The sequence below is a fragment of the Prunus mume genome, linkage group LG7, assembly GCF_029339155.1.
Source record: "Prunus mume cultivar Tortuosa linkage group LG7, ASM2933915v1, whole genome shotgun sequence".
Taxonomy (NCBI): domain Eukaryota; kingdom Viridiplantae; phylum Streptophyta; class Magnoliopsida; order Rosales; family Rosaceae; genus Prunus; species Prunus mume.
This window is the reverse complement of record NC_142704.1, coordinates 17575890-17592339: the sequence shown is the minus strand read 5'-3', so window position 1 is coordinate 17592339 and position 16450 is coordinate 17575890. Positions and strand designations below refer to the sequence as shown.

The following is a 16450-nucleotide window of genomic DNA, read 5'->3' as shown; positions in this document are numbered from 1 at the left end:
ACACCAAGGTGGGGGGGTTTGATTTGATTTTGTGAATAAAACAAAACAAAGAAAACAAAACAAAACAGAATTTAAATTAAAGTTTTTAAGAGAAATTGGTTTAAAATCAATTAAGAACAATAGCTAGGACTCACTATCCACCTCCAAACAATCAATCAATCCATAAACAATAATAGATAATCAATTTCTAGCAAGCATATGATGACGACACTCACAACAAGATCATAGCATTTGACTCGAGTTGTATGATTCTCTCTTAAGCGTATGTAAAGTGTATGGCATTTACATCAATACGTGTATTCTTAATTGAAATCTAGTATGGCATTTACTCAAATTAACAATCAAGAATCCATTAAGATCAAAGAGAATATGAGTGTCACAAAAACCCTAAAACATGACATTTGTTAGAAATTCAAGAATCGATTTCTCATAACTAGTTCTTAACCCAATTATTCGTTGCAAACAAGAACACATTCAATATGGCAATTGACCTATGTTCTACAACAATTTAATTCCAATACATGCTTCAAAGTTAGCTACTCAAAGAAACAAAATATCAGAATTCACATAACATAGAGAAACCGAAATCATCACGCCTGTAAAAACTAAGAATCCATTCAAACTTGTTTATAGAATTGAAATCATGTTTAGGGCTTCAAGATTAAGCCCTAACTAACAAGAAATTAGTTACTCATATTCTTGGATGAACTCAAAAATAAATACATCAGAACTGAAAAGTAAAAGAAGGAAGGAAAAGAAAGAACTCGTTGGCAGCTTTCTCCTCTTGCGCGGTTGATCTCTTTAGGACGTGAATCCATTGTATGGGGGCCTTGGCTGGCCTTTTATATCACTTATATCAGAGTTCTAAACCCTAAAATTGACTGAGAGTTGTCCAAGAAGTCTTGGTAAACAAGGAATCCAAATAGGAAAGTAAAAAATCACAATTCCTAACTCCATATGGAAATACAGCTCAGCCCAATTGTCACACGATTTGGGGATATTCGGCCTTGTAGAAAAATCATTAAAAATATATTTTAGAAAGATAAATGTCTTATCTTTCCAACTATATATAGCACGTAACTAGGAAAATTCGGGAAGGCTTCCATTTCTTCACATTCACGTAACATGTACGAAACTGTCATGTCTGCATGTGGGCTAACTTTACTTGTAATACTGTACAATTGGCTCGGTAGAAAATTCTATAAAAATCACATATTGAACTTCAAGATGTTAGCTTTCATCTCCAATTAGCCTTGCACTAAAATTCCTCCGAAAAGTTGATTTTTCCTTTAAAACCTTCTAAGGGCGCAGAAAAACTTAAAATCAGAAAACTAAAATAATAAGCCCTTTTTAAATCTAAATCTCCTACAAAACCTAAATAAAAAGAGTACATAAATGAGTATATTTATGGCTAATCAGTTAAAATTGGGTCGGAGTGTCACAATCACCAAGTTCCTTGATACGTTGAAGATACTCATGCATAGACAATGAACCTTTGGAAATGGTCTGAAGCTGAAATCACGGCTGATTAACATGCGAGGGGTAGATTCCAGCAAAACGCTTCTCCAAATTCAACTAGAAAGAGCGAGAAGATGGAAATCCAACAACATATGGTAAAATACTTTCAGAGATTGTGGAATTGAGCCAGATCAAGACACTCTAGTCACGATCGTACCACACTTCAATCGTCAGATCTGAATGACTTGGACAAATCTCAGTGCCATCAACAAGGCCAAGAGGATGATAGCAATGAAGAACAAGCTCAAAGAGAGAGCGCCCGATAAGGTAGTTGTCACGCGTGAGCTTCATGAGGACCATGGTGCAAATATTTTTCACAATGACTTGAGTAACAGAAGGTGGAAGTCGAGAAAGGAGGAAAGAAATCAGAAGCCATAGGCAGAGTAGAATAATGAGGGAACTCAGTCGCCATGGAAGAGTGGCAGAGAATAACTCAGAGATATCAAGGAAGAATGAGAAGAAGATTCCATAAAAAAAAAATTTAGAGAGCTATGAGGTGTGTGGCTCGTGATACCATAAAGAAGATTGTAAAACTAAGTTTTCTCACTATGAATTAATCATTACATGAAAGGCTTTTATATAGCCAATGATCAGAAGCATAAACTATAACTAAAAAGATTCATTCTAACAAGCCTAACTAATTAAGCTAATCCAGGCCTAATTAGTCGCAACTATCACGTGCTATTTGTTACTGAGTTTGTCCACTTATATGATAGCTGGGCCTATGATCCAATGGTTTGGATTGCTCAAGAGCTGGAGAGGTATATGGTTGAGATACTGTCTTATATTGAAGTTAAAACCCTAGAAATTAAAGAGAGTGAAGAATGAAATTTATAGTTTAAAACCCTAGAAATTAAAGAGAAAGAGAGGAAGAATGAAATTGAGAAGAAATAAACATAATATGCCTCTTATCTGAGTCTTGTAGCTTCTCATGAGTGTGCTTCAATTGATTCAACAAGAAAAATAATAGGAATAATAGAAGAGATTCAAGAGAAGGAGAACTTATGTGAAAGAGATGGCGTGAAGAAGCAAAGGGATGCGAAGGAGAAGACACACGAAGAGAAGAGATTGCGTGAAAATAGATTGGTGTATTTTCATAAGTTTGTAAATTTCATTAAACCCAGCACCTCTTTTTGAACTGATTCCGCATAATTAGAAAATAAAAGCACTTCATTAGCATAGTACTTTAATTTTTAACAATATGTGATTTTCTCATAGATTGTCAAATGGGCTGGGCTTCTCAAATTTTTTTTAAAAAAATCACCTATCACTCCCAAAATAAGTAATGTCAATGGGCACTAACTAGATTATCGAACTCATTGTGAACATATATCATCATCTATGTGAGTTGAACCTAATACCTCTTCCAACCACGTGGAGATAAATATCCGATAGTCCAAAGACTAGTGTGAGAGGAGGTTAAACTCATAGTTGAGAAAGTAGTGGTAATTAAAACCATAAAAACAAATGAAAAGAATGTATGAACCTATCAACACATTACTCTAATTTTAAGCTTATACAAGATTACTTTAGCATTTAATTTAGCATCTAAATCTCAACTATTTGGAGCTAAAGTCATAAGGAGATAGAAGAAGAAGATCCGCAGTACACGTGGAAGGCGAGGAGGCGGTCATCTTTGGTAGGGAGGAGGGTACGGCATATTCTTGCGTGTATTAAGTCGTACAAAGAGAAAGGGGGATTATAAAAACTTATCGACCTTATCCAAAAGCCATCATTGACAATTATCTCCAAGCCCTTAGATTTTTTTTCATTTTTTTATATTTATTTTTGGTTGAAAATAATATATAAAAAATGGACGGCTCATATCTATCTGCCGGAATGTATCATCCAACAACAGAATTTTAATTCCCGCGACCTCGCATGTCATGCTGTTGTAGTGGCATTTTTGTCAAACCGAAAAATCGAAAAACGCAAAACCAACCGATAATTTACCGCAATGAAGCAATCGCGAACCGCATTTTATTAAGAACCGAACCGCATTTGCATTATTTAATTTTCAAAACTTGCTTACCAAATATAGCCTGATAAAATTGAATTATACAAGGAAATAGAACATATGACAACTTCTTACCATCTTAAGTAATTAGTTTATTTATGCTAATGTTATTTAAAGAAAATGCTTTTCTTCTTATTATAAAATGTACTAAACTATGTTGTTTTATTTGTAGATAACATTGATGCTCAAACAACATCATTCTTCAAATCCACTCACCACCAACACTTGAGTTTGTAACTTTAGTTTGTAACATTAGTTGCATTGCATTTTCCTTTTAGTTTGTAACTTAAACCAAAATATCCCCCAACAACATAGGCTTGAATAAAATATATAGGAAAAGAATAAAAAATTCTTTTTGGTTGTAAAACTTTAATTCACTTTGAAATAAATAAATAAATTGCATTTTCCTTTTGGTTTGATTAACTTTAAAAGATTTGGAATTGGAATGCTTGAGAAGTTTAACTCCATTATTAATGCTATGGAATATGTTGCTCTACTCTACTTTTTATTATTTTCTTAATGTCATGAATGCATTTATAACAACCCAAGAGAAGTTGAGGAGATTGCCAAAACCTGAATTTATATATGCTTAAAGACCAATTGAGGTTGTGTATTTATTTATTTAGACGTTGTGAATTTATATTTTTGTGAATGCTTGAGAACTTGCGGTTTTTATTAACCGCTATGGTAAGACCGCAGTTGTCAAAAAACCAAACCGCAAATAGATCAATTGAATAGGGTAAACTTGGAGCAAAAGTTAGCTTGTATAATGCAAATGACATTGTTTTAAGTGTTGCTTTCATGTCATGAGGAAAATGGAAAGGTCAAAACGAAGGTTGCTACATTCCCCATAATAAAATCCAATGACAAAAATTCAATATCCCAACTGACTTTTTTTTGGGGGTTTGAAATTTGGCGATATTTTATTGAAAATCTCACTCAGGGTTACAATATTCAATACTAACATTCCGTATAAAATTCAGAGATTTCGCAAAAATCATGAAGAATTTAATCTCCAAACATTCTCAATAATGTGTTTAATAGGATACCTATTCCGATAGAACTTTGAATAGTTGAAATGATATGAAGAGAATCACTCTTAAAGAGAGGGTTTGAGTATCCACATTCATCGCCAAGAATAACTAGTAACTCCTCTCTTGGTTCTCAGTCTATGACACAATGGTAACAATTTTGTTTTTAATGAACCACTAGAGTAACAATTGAATTGTCAATCAGTTTGGATTTTTACTATTAATTGTGTAACAAAACTTAAAAACATTTTATCCATGATTTCAATGGAATTCATGTATCAGTTGCATTGCATGAAATCACTTTAGCATGTTCAACCAAAATTCAGTCACTACATCTCTTCAATTAAAACCCTCTTCTCAACCCACACCAAAAAGTTTAAGAACTCCCTTTTATATATACATTTTTTTAAACATGGATGCAAACAAAATTTAAACTAAACGGTCAAATCTAAAAGACAAAATATAACCTCTTTCTTTTCTTTGTTTCTTTTTTTGGGGTCAGAATCTAAATACCAAGTAATTTGTTTCCATGGAAAACAGAATTATGGAACAACATGTATTGAGTTATAACTTATATGGTTCTAAAAGCCGTTTATAATCACATAATATCATCATCATGTACTTGCACCTACAAAAGACAGTGAGGGCTCATGACACCTTTTAGTTTGCATATACCACCAGATGCAGCCTAGGATCTGAAGAGCTAAGTCAGTGCTTTTAAATTCAGTCCTATGAGCCATATGTAAGCCTGAGTCGCTCTTTCAGGTAGTCCCCGCTGCGGATGGGAGGAAATCTGCAAGGATGATTCATAAATATTATCTCCAGTGTATCTTGATTAAAGCCAAACAGGAGAAGGAAAATATGTTCTCCTTTAACAAGGAAATGTGACAAGCCAAACATGAAATTTGAGGAATGCTTTACTCATGTTCTAATAAAACTTTCAATTCTGATATCCAAAATAACATTCGTATTACTACTTCTTGATTGTGCTCTCCAGATCATTGTTCTGTTTGAAGGAAGATTTACTTGCATAAAGATGGAGGACATGCCACAAGAAAATAACAGCAGGCCTTTCAAACCATCCTATAAGTAGCTTTTAACAGTACCATTGCAGCAGCGATTTAGAATAAGAAACTAAGGCAAGGACTATTTAATGGTCACGCTCTTGATGCACACTACTAAGTGGCATGTCCCAAATATCCCATTTTGGAAAAAGTAAAACATCTTGAAGTAGTATATGAGCTCTAGGGTACCCTCCCCTTGCAAGCCGAACTTTGTAAGCGCAAGTATTACACGTGGGACATAACATTTGGTATCAGAAACAGGGTTCTACTAAGCAACTGGACTAGATTCCACTAAAGGAGTAACCAATAAGTTGGATTAAAATGCATTAGTATGATGTCCTCCTTGAACGTTGGTACATGGTAGGAAAGTGAAAGGCATCTACGTAATGGGGAAATGACTACCATCCAGCTATCAAAACCAGTATTGATAGAATGGACTGACAAGTATGTTAGGCATGAAAGCATGGTGGATTGTCATGTCTCCAATGTGGCATATTGAAACAATGGACAACTTACAAGTAGCATATGACCTCTTAGATACCTTTCCCTTGCAAGAGAATTTTCGATTTTGTAAGGACAAGTTCTACATGGCATGACATTAAGCAAAATGAAACTAAAACAGAGAAAAGCTAAAGAATTGTTGGCATAAATGGAAGTGAAAATTGACACCAGGGAGGACAGTAAAATGGGGGGTTTTACCTTGGGGGTGATGCTTCACTGCAACAACTTTTCAGACATTCTACCACAAAGTCTTCATTGGGGTCTAAGAAGAATGCCACCTGAAAATATTGAGGCATCTTAATTCGACACTCAATTATGACAAGATAGTTCCCTTGATGGAAGAGAGCAAAGAGCATAACTTAATGACTCAAAAAATAAAAGCAGAGGCCATTAAATTGCATATTTCGTGGCATTATAAGACAATTCAGTTTTGTTGCCTCTTATGTAAATTAAGTTTGTCATTATCATTTTCAGCTAGCAACTAGCCAACTTCTCACTAGCATTTAGTTTAGAAATTAAAAATCAAAAGATACTACAACTTTATATTTATTTAATAGGAAATGCTACCACATTGTCTCATGTCCAAGAAATTTTGTTCGACACTTTCAGAGCAGGTGCTATTGCAGATAGCACACAAAAAAAGTTCAGCCCAACCATTTTCATAAATTTTTTCCCTTTTAAGGATGTCAAAACGTAGCACACTGAAAAAATTCATTTGACTTGGAGGTTTGTCTTCTTCAATAGAATGGGAACTAATAATACCATTTCATTCTGAAGTGTAGTCATACGAAATGTTCTTAATAAGCAAGTAAAAATTGGACCAAAAGGTAAATGATTACAGAGTAGCGTTCTTGTCCTGCTGGCATCACTCTATGCAGTGTTGACCTACAAATAAATCACAGAAGAGAAAATTTATGCAGGCCTCAGGGTTCTAAATTTTAAAACATGTATAAGCTTGGTCAGAAGAAAATAGCCCTTCAAGTTAATAAAATAACAAATTACCTGAACAAACAATTAGTCCACCTCTCCAACATGTCCCCAATGTTAACAATGAATGCCCTACATATTCAAAGTTTGAACATCATCAGACAAAGTTACCCTCAGTCACAGATGCACTTCCGTAAACATGTAGGATGCTTGTAAGATAACCCAAAACAAATACCCTTCCTTATTAATGGTCTAAAAATAAAAAAGCTATAGCGAGTGCTTAACTTTTAACAGTGTGGTCTAAAAGATAAATTTAACAAAGTCAATGCGACTCCATATATCTTATCAAATATGTTATGTGGGACTCTGCACATAAATGATTAAAGAACATATACAGTGGGCTCAAAATTGTTATACCAATCATACATCCATTTACATAAAAATTCATGATCTTGAACTTACCCATCTATGTGAAGAACATCTTCCCAGATCCGTGGTTGTTTAGATTTTTCCCTACAAACCTGTCAAAGTGTTAAAAATGAAAACCCAGCTAAGAATATCATAATTGAGTTTCACAAGGAATCATCAGGTGTTCGGTGACAACAACAATTGACAATTGACTAAAAAAAAAAAGCCATGCCTGAAGTCCAGGAACTCCATTTGATGCAAGGAGAGTGACCATCCCATAATCTGAATGAGCAGAAGCACCGTATATTTCTTCATCAGTTGATCCCAGTTTACCTAAATAATGTATACCAAGGCATGAAAGATAGAAAATGGAAAAAGAAAACTACCCTGAAATAAAACACATAAGACAAAATTACAATAAAATAAATAAAAGAAATTTAAGCGACACTAGTAATCAGTAAATTACAAAAAGAGAGACACCTATATTGAAGCTTTAGGGTGATATACTTCACCTGGATAGTGCAAAAGGCGAAGAACTGCTGTTGGCTTATTCAGCGCCCCCTCTTTCTCGAAAAACTCCTCATCCAGGTTCAATGCCAGGGCAATCAGTGAGATTAATCTTTTTCCAGCAGACCTGAGGCAGCAAATCAAGCACCAGGCATTCATAGACATTTATATAAGACGTTTGAAATAAAATTAGTATGAAGAAACCAATAAGCATACTAAATATATAATGAAAAGAATTGTGACAACAATTCTTACTAGATGTACAATGCTGGGAAGTAAAAATTGTTACAAGGAGACACTTACAGGACTTTTCTATAGTAGGATTCCATTGTCGGTCTCCAAGATGGTAGGATATCTGTATATTTCCTTAAAGGGAACAAGATGAAAACAATGCTCAATCACAAAACTATTCAACTTTTTTAGGTTACCATAAAATATTAAAAAAAAATAAAATAAAAAACTATTTACTTAAAAGGAATGTAACTCTGCATAAGAAAATTCATTGTCATGCTACCATAATTAACATTAAAGAAAATGCTTCCATACCTTCTGAAGGCCATTGATTCAAATTACTCCGAGTTAAGTCATCTAACGGTCCGATATAATAACTCTCTTTCGAGTCACCTGTTTCACATTCGACCCAAAACTAAAATCAACATCCTTCCTTCTTTTCCATTCAGCACAACAAATTAGATAGATAGTACACACAAAGCATAATCCCATGATATATTTCAGCAAAAAGAAATCATTTTTACTTCCATCCCATTGTTACAAAGTATAGATTCAACCAACATATTTGTAAATTATACTGAATTTACTTTTATTGTCTCGCTCAATCACCTACCATAGGCTCAGCCAAAACAAAAACAAAAAATTCTTTAAAAGAAAAAAAGAAAAAATACCATGAGAGATTGGATGATAAGAAAGAACGAACCTTTGGAAGTGGAAGTGGGATCGAGGTTCTCGGAAAAGAGTGGGGTGTAACCTCTGTGTTGCTTGCGAGCCAATTTCAACTTGTCCTCCAATGGCAGCGAAAACAGCTTGCTGCTCTCCTCGAACACTCGCCCGAGCAACTCTTCCTCAACACCATGATTCACTAAGTAGAAGAAACCACACTCTATGCACGCCTGCATATTTATAAATTAATTATCTTCCTATAAATATAGTGCGATTCAATTCGACATAAAATAAAAATAAAAGGAAAACAATTTCTCAGTGAGAACCTGACGGATGGAAGTGGCGGAGGAGAGGGAATCTGGTGAGGACAAGTCTATGATAGGCAGTTTTAGAGCCGCTGTCATCTTCTTCTCCTCTGCTTTTGAAACTCAGTTTTGGTGGGACTTGGAGTTTGGGGAGAGAAGAAGGAAAATAGCACTGGTGGCGAAAGCTGGAGCACGGACCGTTGCTGACTCCCTCCACAGTAGTATAAACATTTTGGTTCGAGGAGTCAAAAAAAAAAAAAAATTTGGGGACGATTTTTTTTTCATTAACGAGTATGGGGAGAGTTCGAATTTTTTTATTTTTAGTATAAGCAATAATCTAAATTAGAGGGGAAGGGTTTCTCACACACACACAACCAAGATGTTATGGGGATTGAACCTAAAACCTCTACAAGTCAACGCCATTTTTTACTGGGTTAGATCTCGTTAGCTAGCAGGAGAGTTCGAATTTAGAACTTCTTTGAATATTTTTAGAGTGTCAATATCATTAAAAGTTAAATGAGAATTTCAATATCTTTAGAAGCTAAATTTGAGAGTGTTTGTATCACTACTTTAAACTGAGAGTGTCAATATCGCTAAAAGCTAAAGTGAGCATGTAGAGTGTCAAAATTAACATTCTAAAAGAGTGTCTATATTGTTAAAAGCTAAATCGAGAGTGTCTATATATCGTCCAAACTTAAAATGAGAGTGTCAATATCGCTAAAAGCTAAATTGAGAGTGTTAATATTGTTACTTACTTTTGTTACTTTGTTAGTAGAACCCAATGGTAAGGACAGATAGCTCTTGTACATACAAGAGTTAGAAACACCTTCTAAAAAAGCAAGAAACAAATGAGCTTTGTAACCCAACAAGTACTTTTCTCTATTTCAACATAAATGCTACAAAAGTTCTTCTTACTTATTTGAAAGCATGTTGGCACTAAGAAAAAACACACCCTTAATTACAAATTCTCAAGATATTAATCAACCATTTCCATCAAGGACATTGATCATTACCTAGACCATTGTTAAATGCATACAAAAGATGTATGCAAATCCTAAACGACACAGTGCAATCAGTATTTCTTTGGTTAATTGGACATTATCATTCTCATCCACAAACGCGCACTACGTTAAAATACATCTTAGCAAAATGTTGAAACTACCAACAGCCTTTTGCCTCAGGCTCTCTCAGCATTGAGATTACTTCAATGGTTCAAAATTCTCGCCGGGTTTTCACAGTTTGTAGCCGGTAGAAAACTAGAAATTCATCTCTGATCAACTTGGAAGCAACTTGCAGGAAGAAATGGAGATAACCCATCAAATTAGGCATCTGATCTAAGCCTCACTTCACAACTATTAAACAGTGCATTATGTATACTATAATTACTTGCCCTCCAAAGGGAACCCTTGAATTCAATCAGCATGAACCCCATGTACAATAAACCAGCTTTGATCTCTATAGCCCTTGAAGGCCACCTTCTCCCCAAACCGTACTGAGGAAAGACCACAGCGGGATATGGATTCCATTTTGAAGTTTAAAACGAGCAGCTGGAAGATCTTCATCTCTTGGAAAATCTGCTTCTTCTGACTCCCCTTGTAGTACTAGTAGGGGTATGATGAGTGATGTCAATGGCTTTCTGTGGACTCTGCTCCTCTTCCTCGTCACTGGTTTCATCAGACCTCCATCTTGGTCCATGATTCAAATTTCTGTCCTCAATTCCAAAACTCTTTTCTCCATAGCTGAATATTAAGAAAAAAAATTTGTATTAAAAAGAAATAAGACACTGAAATGAATGTCAATGTAAACCTTCTCAAACAGTTATACCACACAAGTAACAAAGTAAACGAGATTTTAATGGGGCAGGCGAAATGAAGGGAAAAATAAAAAATTTGAACACTCACCTCAAGGAAATGTCCATTGAGTCATCCTTGGAAACCATATCCCAAGTTCTATCATCCCTATCTGGATAATATGCCTTACTGGACACGCGATGCGGGTTCATTGCAGAATCTTTAAACTGGCCATTGTTGCTGCTTGGTGTAGTTACTGGATTAGAATTAGCGCTGTAGTAGTGTAAAGGACTTGTATTTCTGAAAGGGTTGAAGCTCCTGTTCTTTTCGGTTTCTGGTGACATCTTATCATATTGATTGTCCTGGAGATGGCTATTTGAAAGTAATTTAAATGAACTCCTGTTCCCACCCTTAACTGCTGAGGAGGGAGTAGCCCAATGAATTTCAGGAGTTGATGCATCCTCAAAATTGAAAGGACTTGTTTATGCTATTATCAGGCTTCCATTGCATTTCAGAATTGGTAAATAACCTTTCATTCAGAACTGAAGAACCATGGTTACCTAGGTCAGAGCGATAACTGTCAACTAACGCCACTCTTTTTTGGGGGGTTTCAGATATTGAAGATTTCCAGGAAGGATTCATGCGATCCGTCCATAAAGCATGAGAAATATCAACGGACGAAGGAATCAGTAAACTAGTTGATTTTGACACTTGCACCTCTGGAAGAGGACATGTTGCTGAAATTTCAACTTCACTAGAGGTGGCACCAGATATCTCAAGAAACTTTCCAGCCTTTACTTGTTGTCGTTGGACTTCTGGTAGCAACTCCATGCATTTATCCTGTTCATCAAATGCATCTAATTACAAAACAAGGAAAGCACCATGTACCCGCAAAGAGACTCACTCCAATATGCTTAAATCAATGGAAACAATTATGTCAATGGCTTTCTCCTAAGGATGCAATCACTGTCTGATTGTCATATAAGAATGTTAACATTGGGGTCGAATAAGCTGCTTGTAACCAGTTCAGTTACATATTGCATTACAAATGACTTAAATATCAAACTTAAGAATAAAGCAAAGAAAATCACATGGTCAATGACTATACCCTCCACAAATTAGGTTATTAAAGTGGCAAAGGTGTCCTCATACGCTCTTAAAAAATTAAACAACTTACAATTAATCCTGTTCTCCAGCCGCTCATTGATCTCATTCTAGATAAAACTTCTTCACTGACAGAATTCTTTGAGATGAACTCCTGCTCTGCGTTTTTAAGTATTTGATCAATATGGTAAGCTTCAGAGTACCGGTAGCGCTGAAATGGCATAAGGAAGGAAAATGGGCAATTTTATGTCAGAAAATCTCAACACAGAACTTGCTCTTTTAATAGAACTAACTACTGAGAATATCTTCAATAAATAAGTAGATAAAACAGTCTACAAACTAATAATATAAGAAAACCAGATGACATAGTTCAAAAAATAGTGACTCCTTAAAGTGCTTAAATGCCTCAAAGGTAAATGCAAAGGGCCTGTGATCCATTCCATTTGCAAGCCATCCTGAACTACACAAAAAATTGTGGAGAGAGCTGCAGCAATAATGATATGCATAATCAAACATTGATTGACTTTCATAAACTTTAAAGCAAGTATTTCTCACACCATTAACTGGCCCCAAATGAACATAAATTCTCAAGCTTTAAACGTATTATGAGCTACAGAAACTGCCAACATAAATGATGATGCTTTTCTTAAAGGTTACAATGCATAACAGCATAGCACTAGTAAGATGCTGAACCAAAATACTCAATTTTGAAGTTAACAATAAAAATAGATAATAATTACCTGAATATAGAATACGACAAGAAGGCTTCCAATAATTGAGGAAGGATCATCAATAGTATAATCTAACAAGCACTTATGGAGATGTTTCTCTTCATCAGAATTCCACGGCAACTCTATCATTCGATCTACCATGTTCCTTCGTATACAAAGGACACAAATTTCAGTAACCAATATCTCCACCCAGTCTTCCCAACCCCTATATTTGCATGTTGAATCATCAGTTACATCACCAAATTGTCCACACTTCAACTTCTTCTCCTTGACTTTGGTGCAAAGCATTCTTTGATGTATAAATGCTTCGGTAAAAGTCCACACTCTACCCTTACCCGAACTGCAGTTACAGCCTCACTAAGTGAAATTGGTTTTGATGTACCATCACGCCCGGACCATCGTAAAACTGAAAGGGCTGTATCAGGGTTCCCCCTTTCTAGTAGTACTTGTGCAATCTTAGAATGAGTTGCTGGGCCTGAGATCTCTGGAAGAAGGTGACAAGCTTCCTGAGAAATATATTATAAAGTCGAATCAAGCATTAAAATGAATCCGGGACTAAATAATCTAATATCAAACAAAAGGCATAAATTTGAACTGCCTTCTACAAATATAACAACTTGCAACAGCACTAGAATATTTCTTGGTTTTACCCCCAATCAAAACTTTCATCCCTATTAGCTTGGATAAACATTATACGTAAACCAATTAATTTTAATTATTTAAAAAATAATAATGGTCTACTTTGAACTCAAACAAGCAGCACCACAACAGATAGAGTCAGATCTGTCTTATTTAAAATAAAATAAGTAAATTACATTTGACTCAAAATCTTATTTGATATTCTCAAGTCGCAATCTCTTTTCCTAGATTAGCAAGGACTGGAGAAGAACCCTCCCCCTAGAATGCCACAGCCTGACCATAGACATACGAATTGAGCATAAAATTTGAATTAAATAATGTCACTGAATCTTGATACAATTGGTTAAACACGAATCTTATGGCATTGACCATTGAGAGAGAAAAACTGGCATTCAAAAGGAATAACCATCTGGAAAAATTAAGCAGAACTTACCTGCAGAGCCTCATCTGTGTGATCATCCAAGAGATAAAAAATTAAGGATTCCAATAATAAATGCCTGGGTATGCCAAAGGTAGCTCCAAAATCCTCTACAATGTGTCTCCATTGCTCATCAGGCATTGTCCAATGCCGATCAAATAGGTAGTACAGAAACTGTTATAGATTAAGGAAATACAGATATCCCTGGAGGTGGGGGAGGGGGAAATTCAGGAAATGCACAATTAAAAGAAACAAACAAAATTCAAAGAAAAAGAAAGGATACAATCGCTTGCTTCGCAACCACCAAATCTGAACTACCACATAGAAAAAGTATATCAACAGCAGCTCGAACATTTTCAAATGGATAGCATCCTGCAACCCCCCCTATCTCAGAACTGAAAATTGATGAGACTCCATCCTTCTGCAAAGATGCAAGTTTTAATTCTTCTACCAGTTTCACTGTATTTCCCTGCTCAATCTCCAGATTTACCAGGGCGTCTTCAATAAACAGGGTACCTTCCTCTCCCGTGGGCTCTTCAGAGTTATTTACTGCATCAGGCCAAGAACGCTTAATTGCAGCTGACTTCCTTTCCCGTACAAGAGAACACCACAATGTGAAATTAGCATTGCTAGGCCTCACATTCTCAAGGAATTCATGTCGTAGACACCATATCATGGCCTCCATATGCTGAAAATAAAAAAATCAAATGTCAAACAACAATTACAAAATATTTGCAGACATATAGGAACTTTTATTGGCAACCTGGTCTCTTTGGAAATCCATAATTGAAAAGCATATAGAAGAAAACATGTAAGATTCAACCAAACTCACAAAGTAATTAATATCATAAAATACCAAAAGATCACAGGTAGCAATTGTGCTACAATAAATTTTTAGGAACACGAGTAAAATATGCAACATAGAAAACAGTTTATCTTTCTATAAACTAAAGTCTGATATGCTGTAGCTTCTTGTGCTTTCAAGGGCTTCGAAATTATTATAGCTAAAAAGTTAGTACTACCTCGATAGTTTAAATTACAAACTATTAAAAATTAGAAAAACTGAAGCATGTATAATATGATATCACAAATCTTTTGGTTCTTAAAAAGAAACAGTTTGAGAAGGTTCAATTGTCCGAACTGAATTTCTAGATCTGCAGATTTATCAACATCAAGCTCTAAACTTAAACAATTTTTTGTTGGCAATTATGCTATGTAATTATGTATAATAGCAAGTATCCTCACACAAATAAAAATCAGGTGCCACCATCACGAAGAACAAAAAGGGTAAACCATCATAGCAACGACCTGCGTTGTCTTCAATATGCTCTCTTGAAGCTGGTGCAAGTCTTGAAGCTGAGCTGAAAGAGACCCCTTAAAAGATGAATCCAGAACATCAAGCACATTAGATATGCCAGCCAATTGTGCTGAGAACTTAAGAAGTGCACTCAACATAGATTTCATCTGTTCTGTTTCAAGATTATCTTAGGATAATATATTAAGAAATACAAATCATTCAAATATGCAAAGTATACATGAGCAGAAAATAACATATTTCAAAAATTTTGAAAAATGATATAAGGATACAAATGCCTTGAAGTTCTGTGATGATGTTCTGGAATGTTCGTTTGCACCAATCCTTAACAACCACTTCATCCAATAAAAAAGCAATAACAGGATCACTGGACACTGCACTTTCATCCAAACAAACATCTGTAACATCTGTTTAATCTATGTCAAAGAAAACATATGAACATTTAACACAAGTGACAGTAGAGTTTCAAGAAAGGCAAAAGTTCACTAAAGGATACAGTGGCATATCAAAGAAACTAAGTTATTCTCCAGGGCGACATCAAATAGAGAATAAAGGCGTTGGACGTCAGCAGATATATGCTCCTCCCCATCCTCTTTCTCTTGAAATCTCTTTTTGGATATAAGGCGAGCTTCTGAACACTGATCGTAAAGACGACGACGTAATTTTTCGCCATTTTTTGGTATTGGAATTCTACAAATTGGGCAGACATCACAACGCTGGCTACACTCTGCACATAATGAAGCATGTCCACAAGAGATAAGCACATCCATTACATATCGCCCACAGCTTCTCAGGTCTCTTGTTGCCCGACAGCGCTCAACTTTAGCCTCATTGCATAAGTCAATCAGATCAATAGATGCCAAGTGTTCCAATGCTTCCTGAAAAATTGAAATTAAGTACATACATTACATTTAACAGGTCCTTAAACCCTAAACCCTAAAACTTCAGTAGTCAATCTGCAGTCGTCGCTGCAGATTTGGAAACGAATTGAAATGAGGTAAAAGCAAAAAGGCACCTGAAGATCTTCGGGGAGGTGAGGGTGGTTTCGTAACATTGATATATTGAGGGTTGGGTTTGTTCGATTCAGTGGGTTAGGGATGAGGTTTGTGGTTGGGTGAGTGGGGATGGATTCTGTAGTTGAGTGAGTTGTGAGATAAATGAGAGAACAAGAGAACAGAGAACAGAAGAAGAAGAACAAGAGAGGAGAAAAGAAGAAGACGTTGAAATGCTAGGGTTTTGAGTGGGAAAGAGAGGTAGGGGTTAATCTGCCCAAAAGAA

At 35.5% G+C, this 16450-nt stretch overlaps 2 protein-coding genes across 3 annotated transcripts; both read right to left on the bottom strand.

Annotated features, from left to right (window-relative positions):
* Positions 1-5015: 5015 nt before the first annotated feature.
* On the bottom strand, positions 5016-10550 carry LOC103337061 (kihadalactone A synthase LFS-like). 2 transcript variants are annotated; one of them, XM_089041251.1, is made up of 13 exons: positions 9931-10550; positions 9197-9386; positions 8908-9100; positions 8520-8597; positions 8277-8328; positions 7979-8100; positions 7699-7799; positions 7521-7579; positions 7134-7190; positions 6971-7016; positions 6330-6409; positions 5287-5359; positions 5016-5233 (listed from the first exon to the last, which is right to left on the bottom strand). In XM_089041251.1, the coding sequence occupies exons 2-12, from the start codon at positions 9272-9274 to the stop codon at positions 5296-5298; spliced, it is 930 nt and encodes a 309-aa protein (XP_088897377.1). In that variant the 5' UTR covers positions 9275-9386; positions 9931-10550; the 3' UTR covers positions 5016-5233; positions 5287-5295. The 2 variants fall into 2 exon arrangements, with proteins under 2 accessions (XP_088897377.1, XP_088897376.1); XM_089041250.1 differs by having other exon boundaries at positions 5016-5359.
* Positions 10163-16450, bottom strand: HOS1 (ubiquitin-protein ligase). Its single transcript, XM_008240210.3, is given in 12 exon segments — positions 10163-10914; positions 11077-11438; positions 11440-11805; positions 12143-12280; positions 12810-13117; positions 13120-13306; positions 13873-14031; positions 14141-14545; positions 15166-15341; positions 15445-15579; positions 15669-16050; positions 16188-16450. Coding segments are annotated over 12 exon segments (2838 nt in total). The 5' UTR covers positions 16227-16450; the 3' UTR covers positions 10163-10733.

What these genes read in the sequence shown, in the direction of transcription:
- LOC103337061 (XM_089041250.1), bottom strand. Translation starts at nt 9,274, where the DNA reads ATGACAGCGGCTCTAAAACTGCCTATCATAGACTTGTCCTCACCAGAT. An exon ending in TCCCACTTCCACTTCCAAAG is followed by an intron (nt 8,598 to 8,907) that starts GTTCGTTCTTTC and finishes AATGTGAAACAG; the next exon opens with GTGACTCGAAAGAGAGTTAT. An exon ending in AGTGAAGCATCACCCCCAAG is followed by an intron (nt 5,360 to 6,329) that starts GTAAAACCCCCC and finishes TCATCCTTGCAG; the next exon opens with ATTTCCTCCCATCCGCAGCG.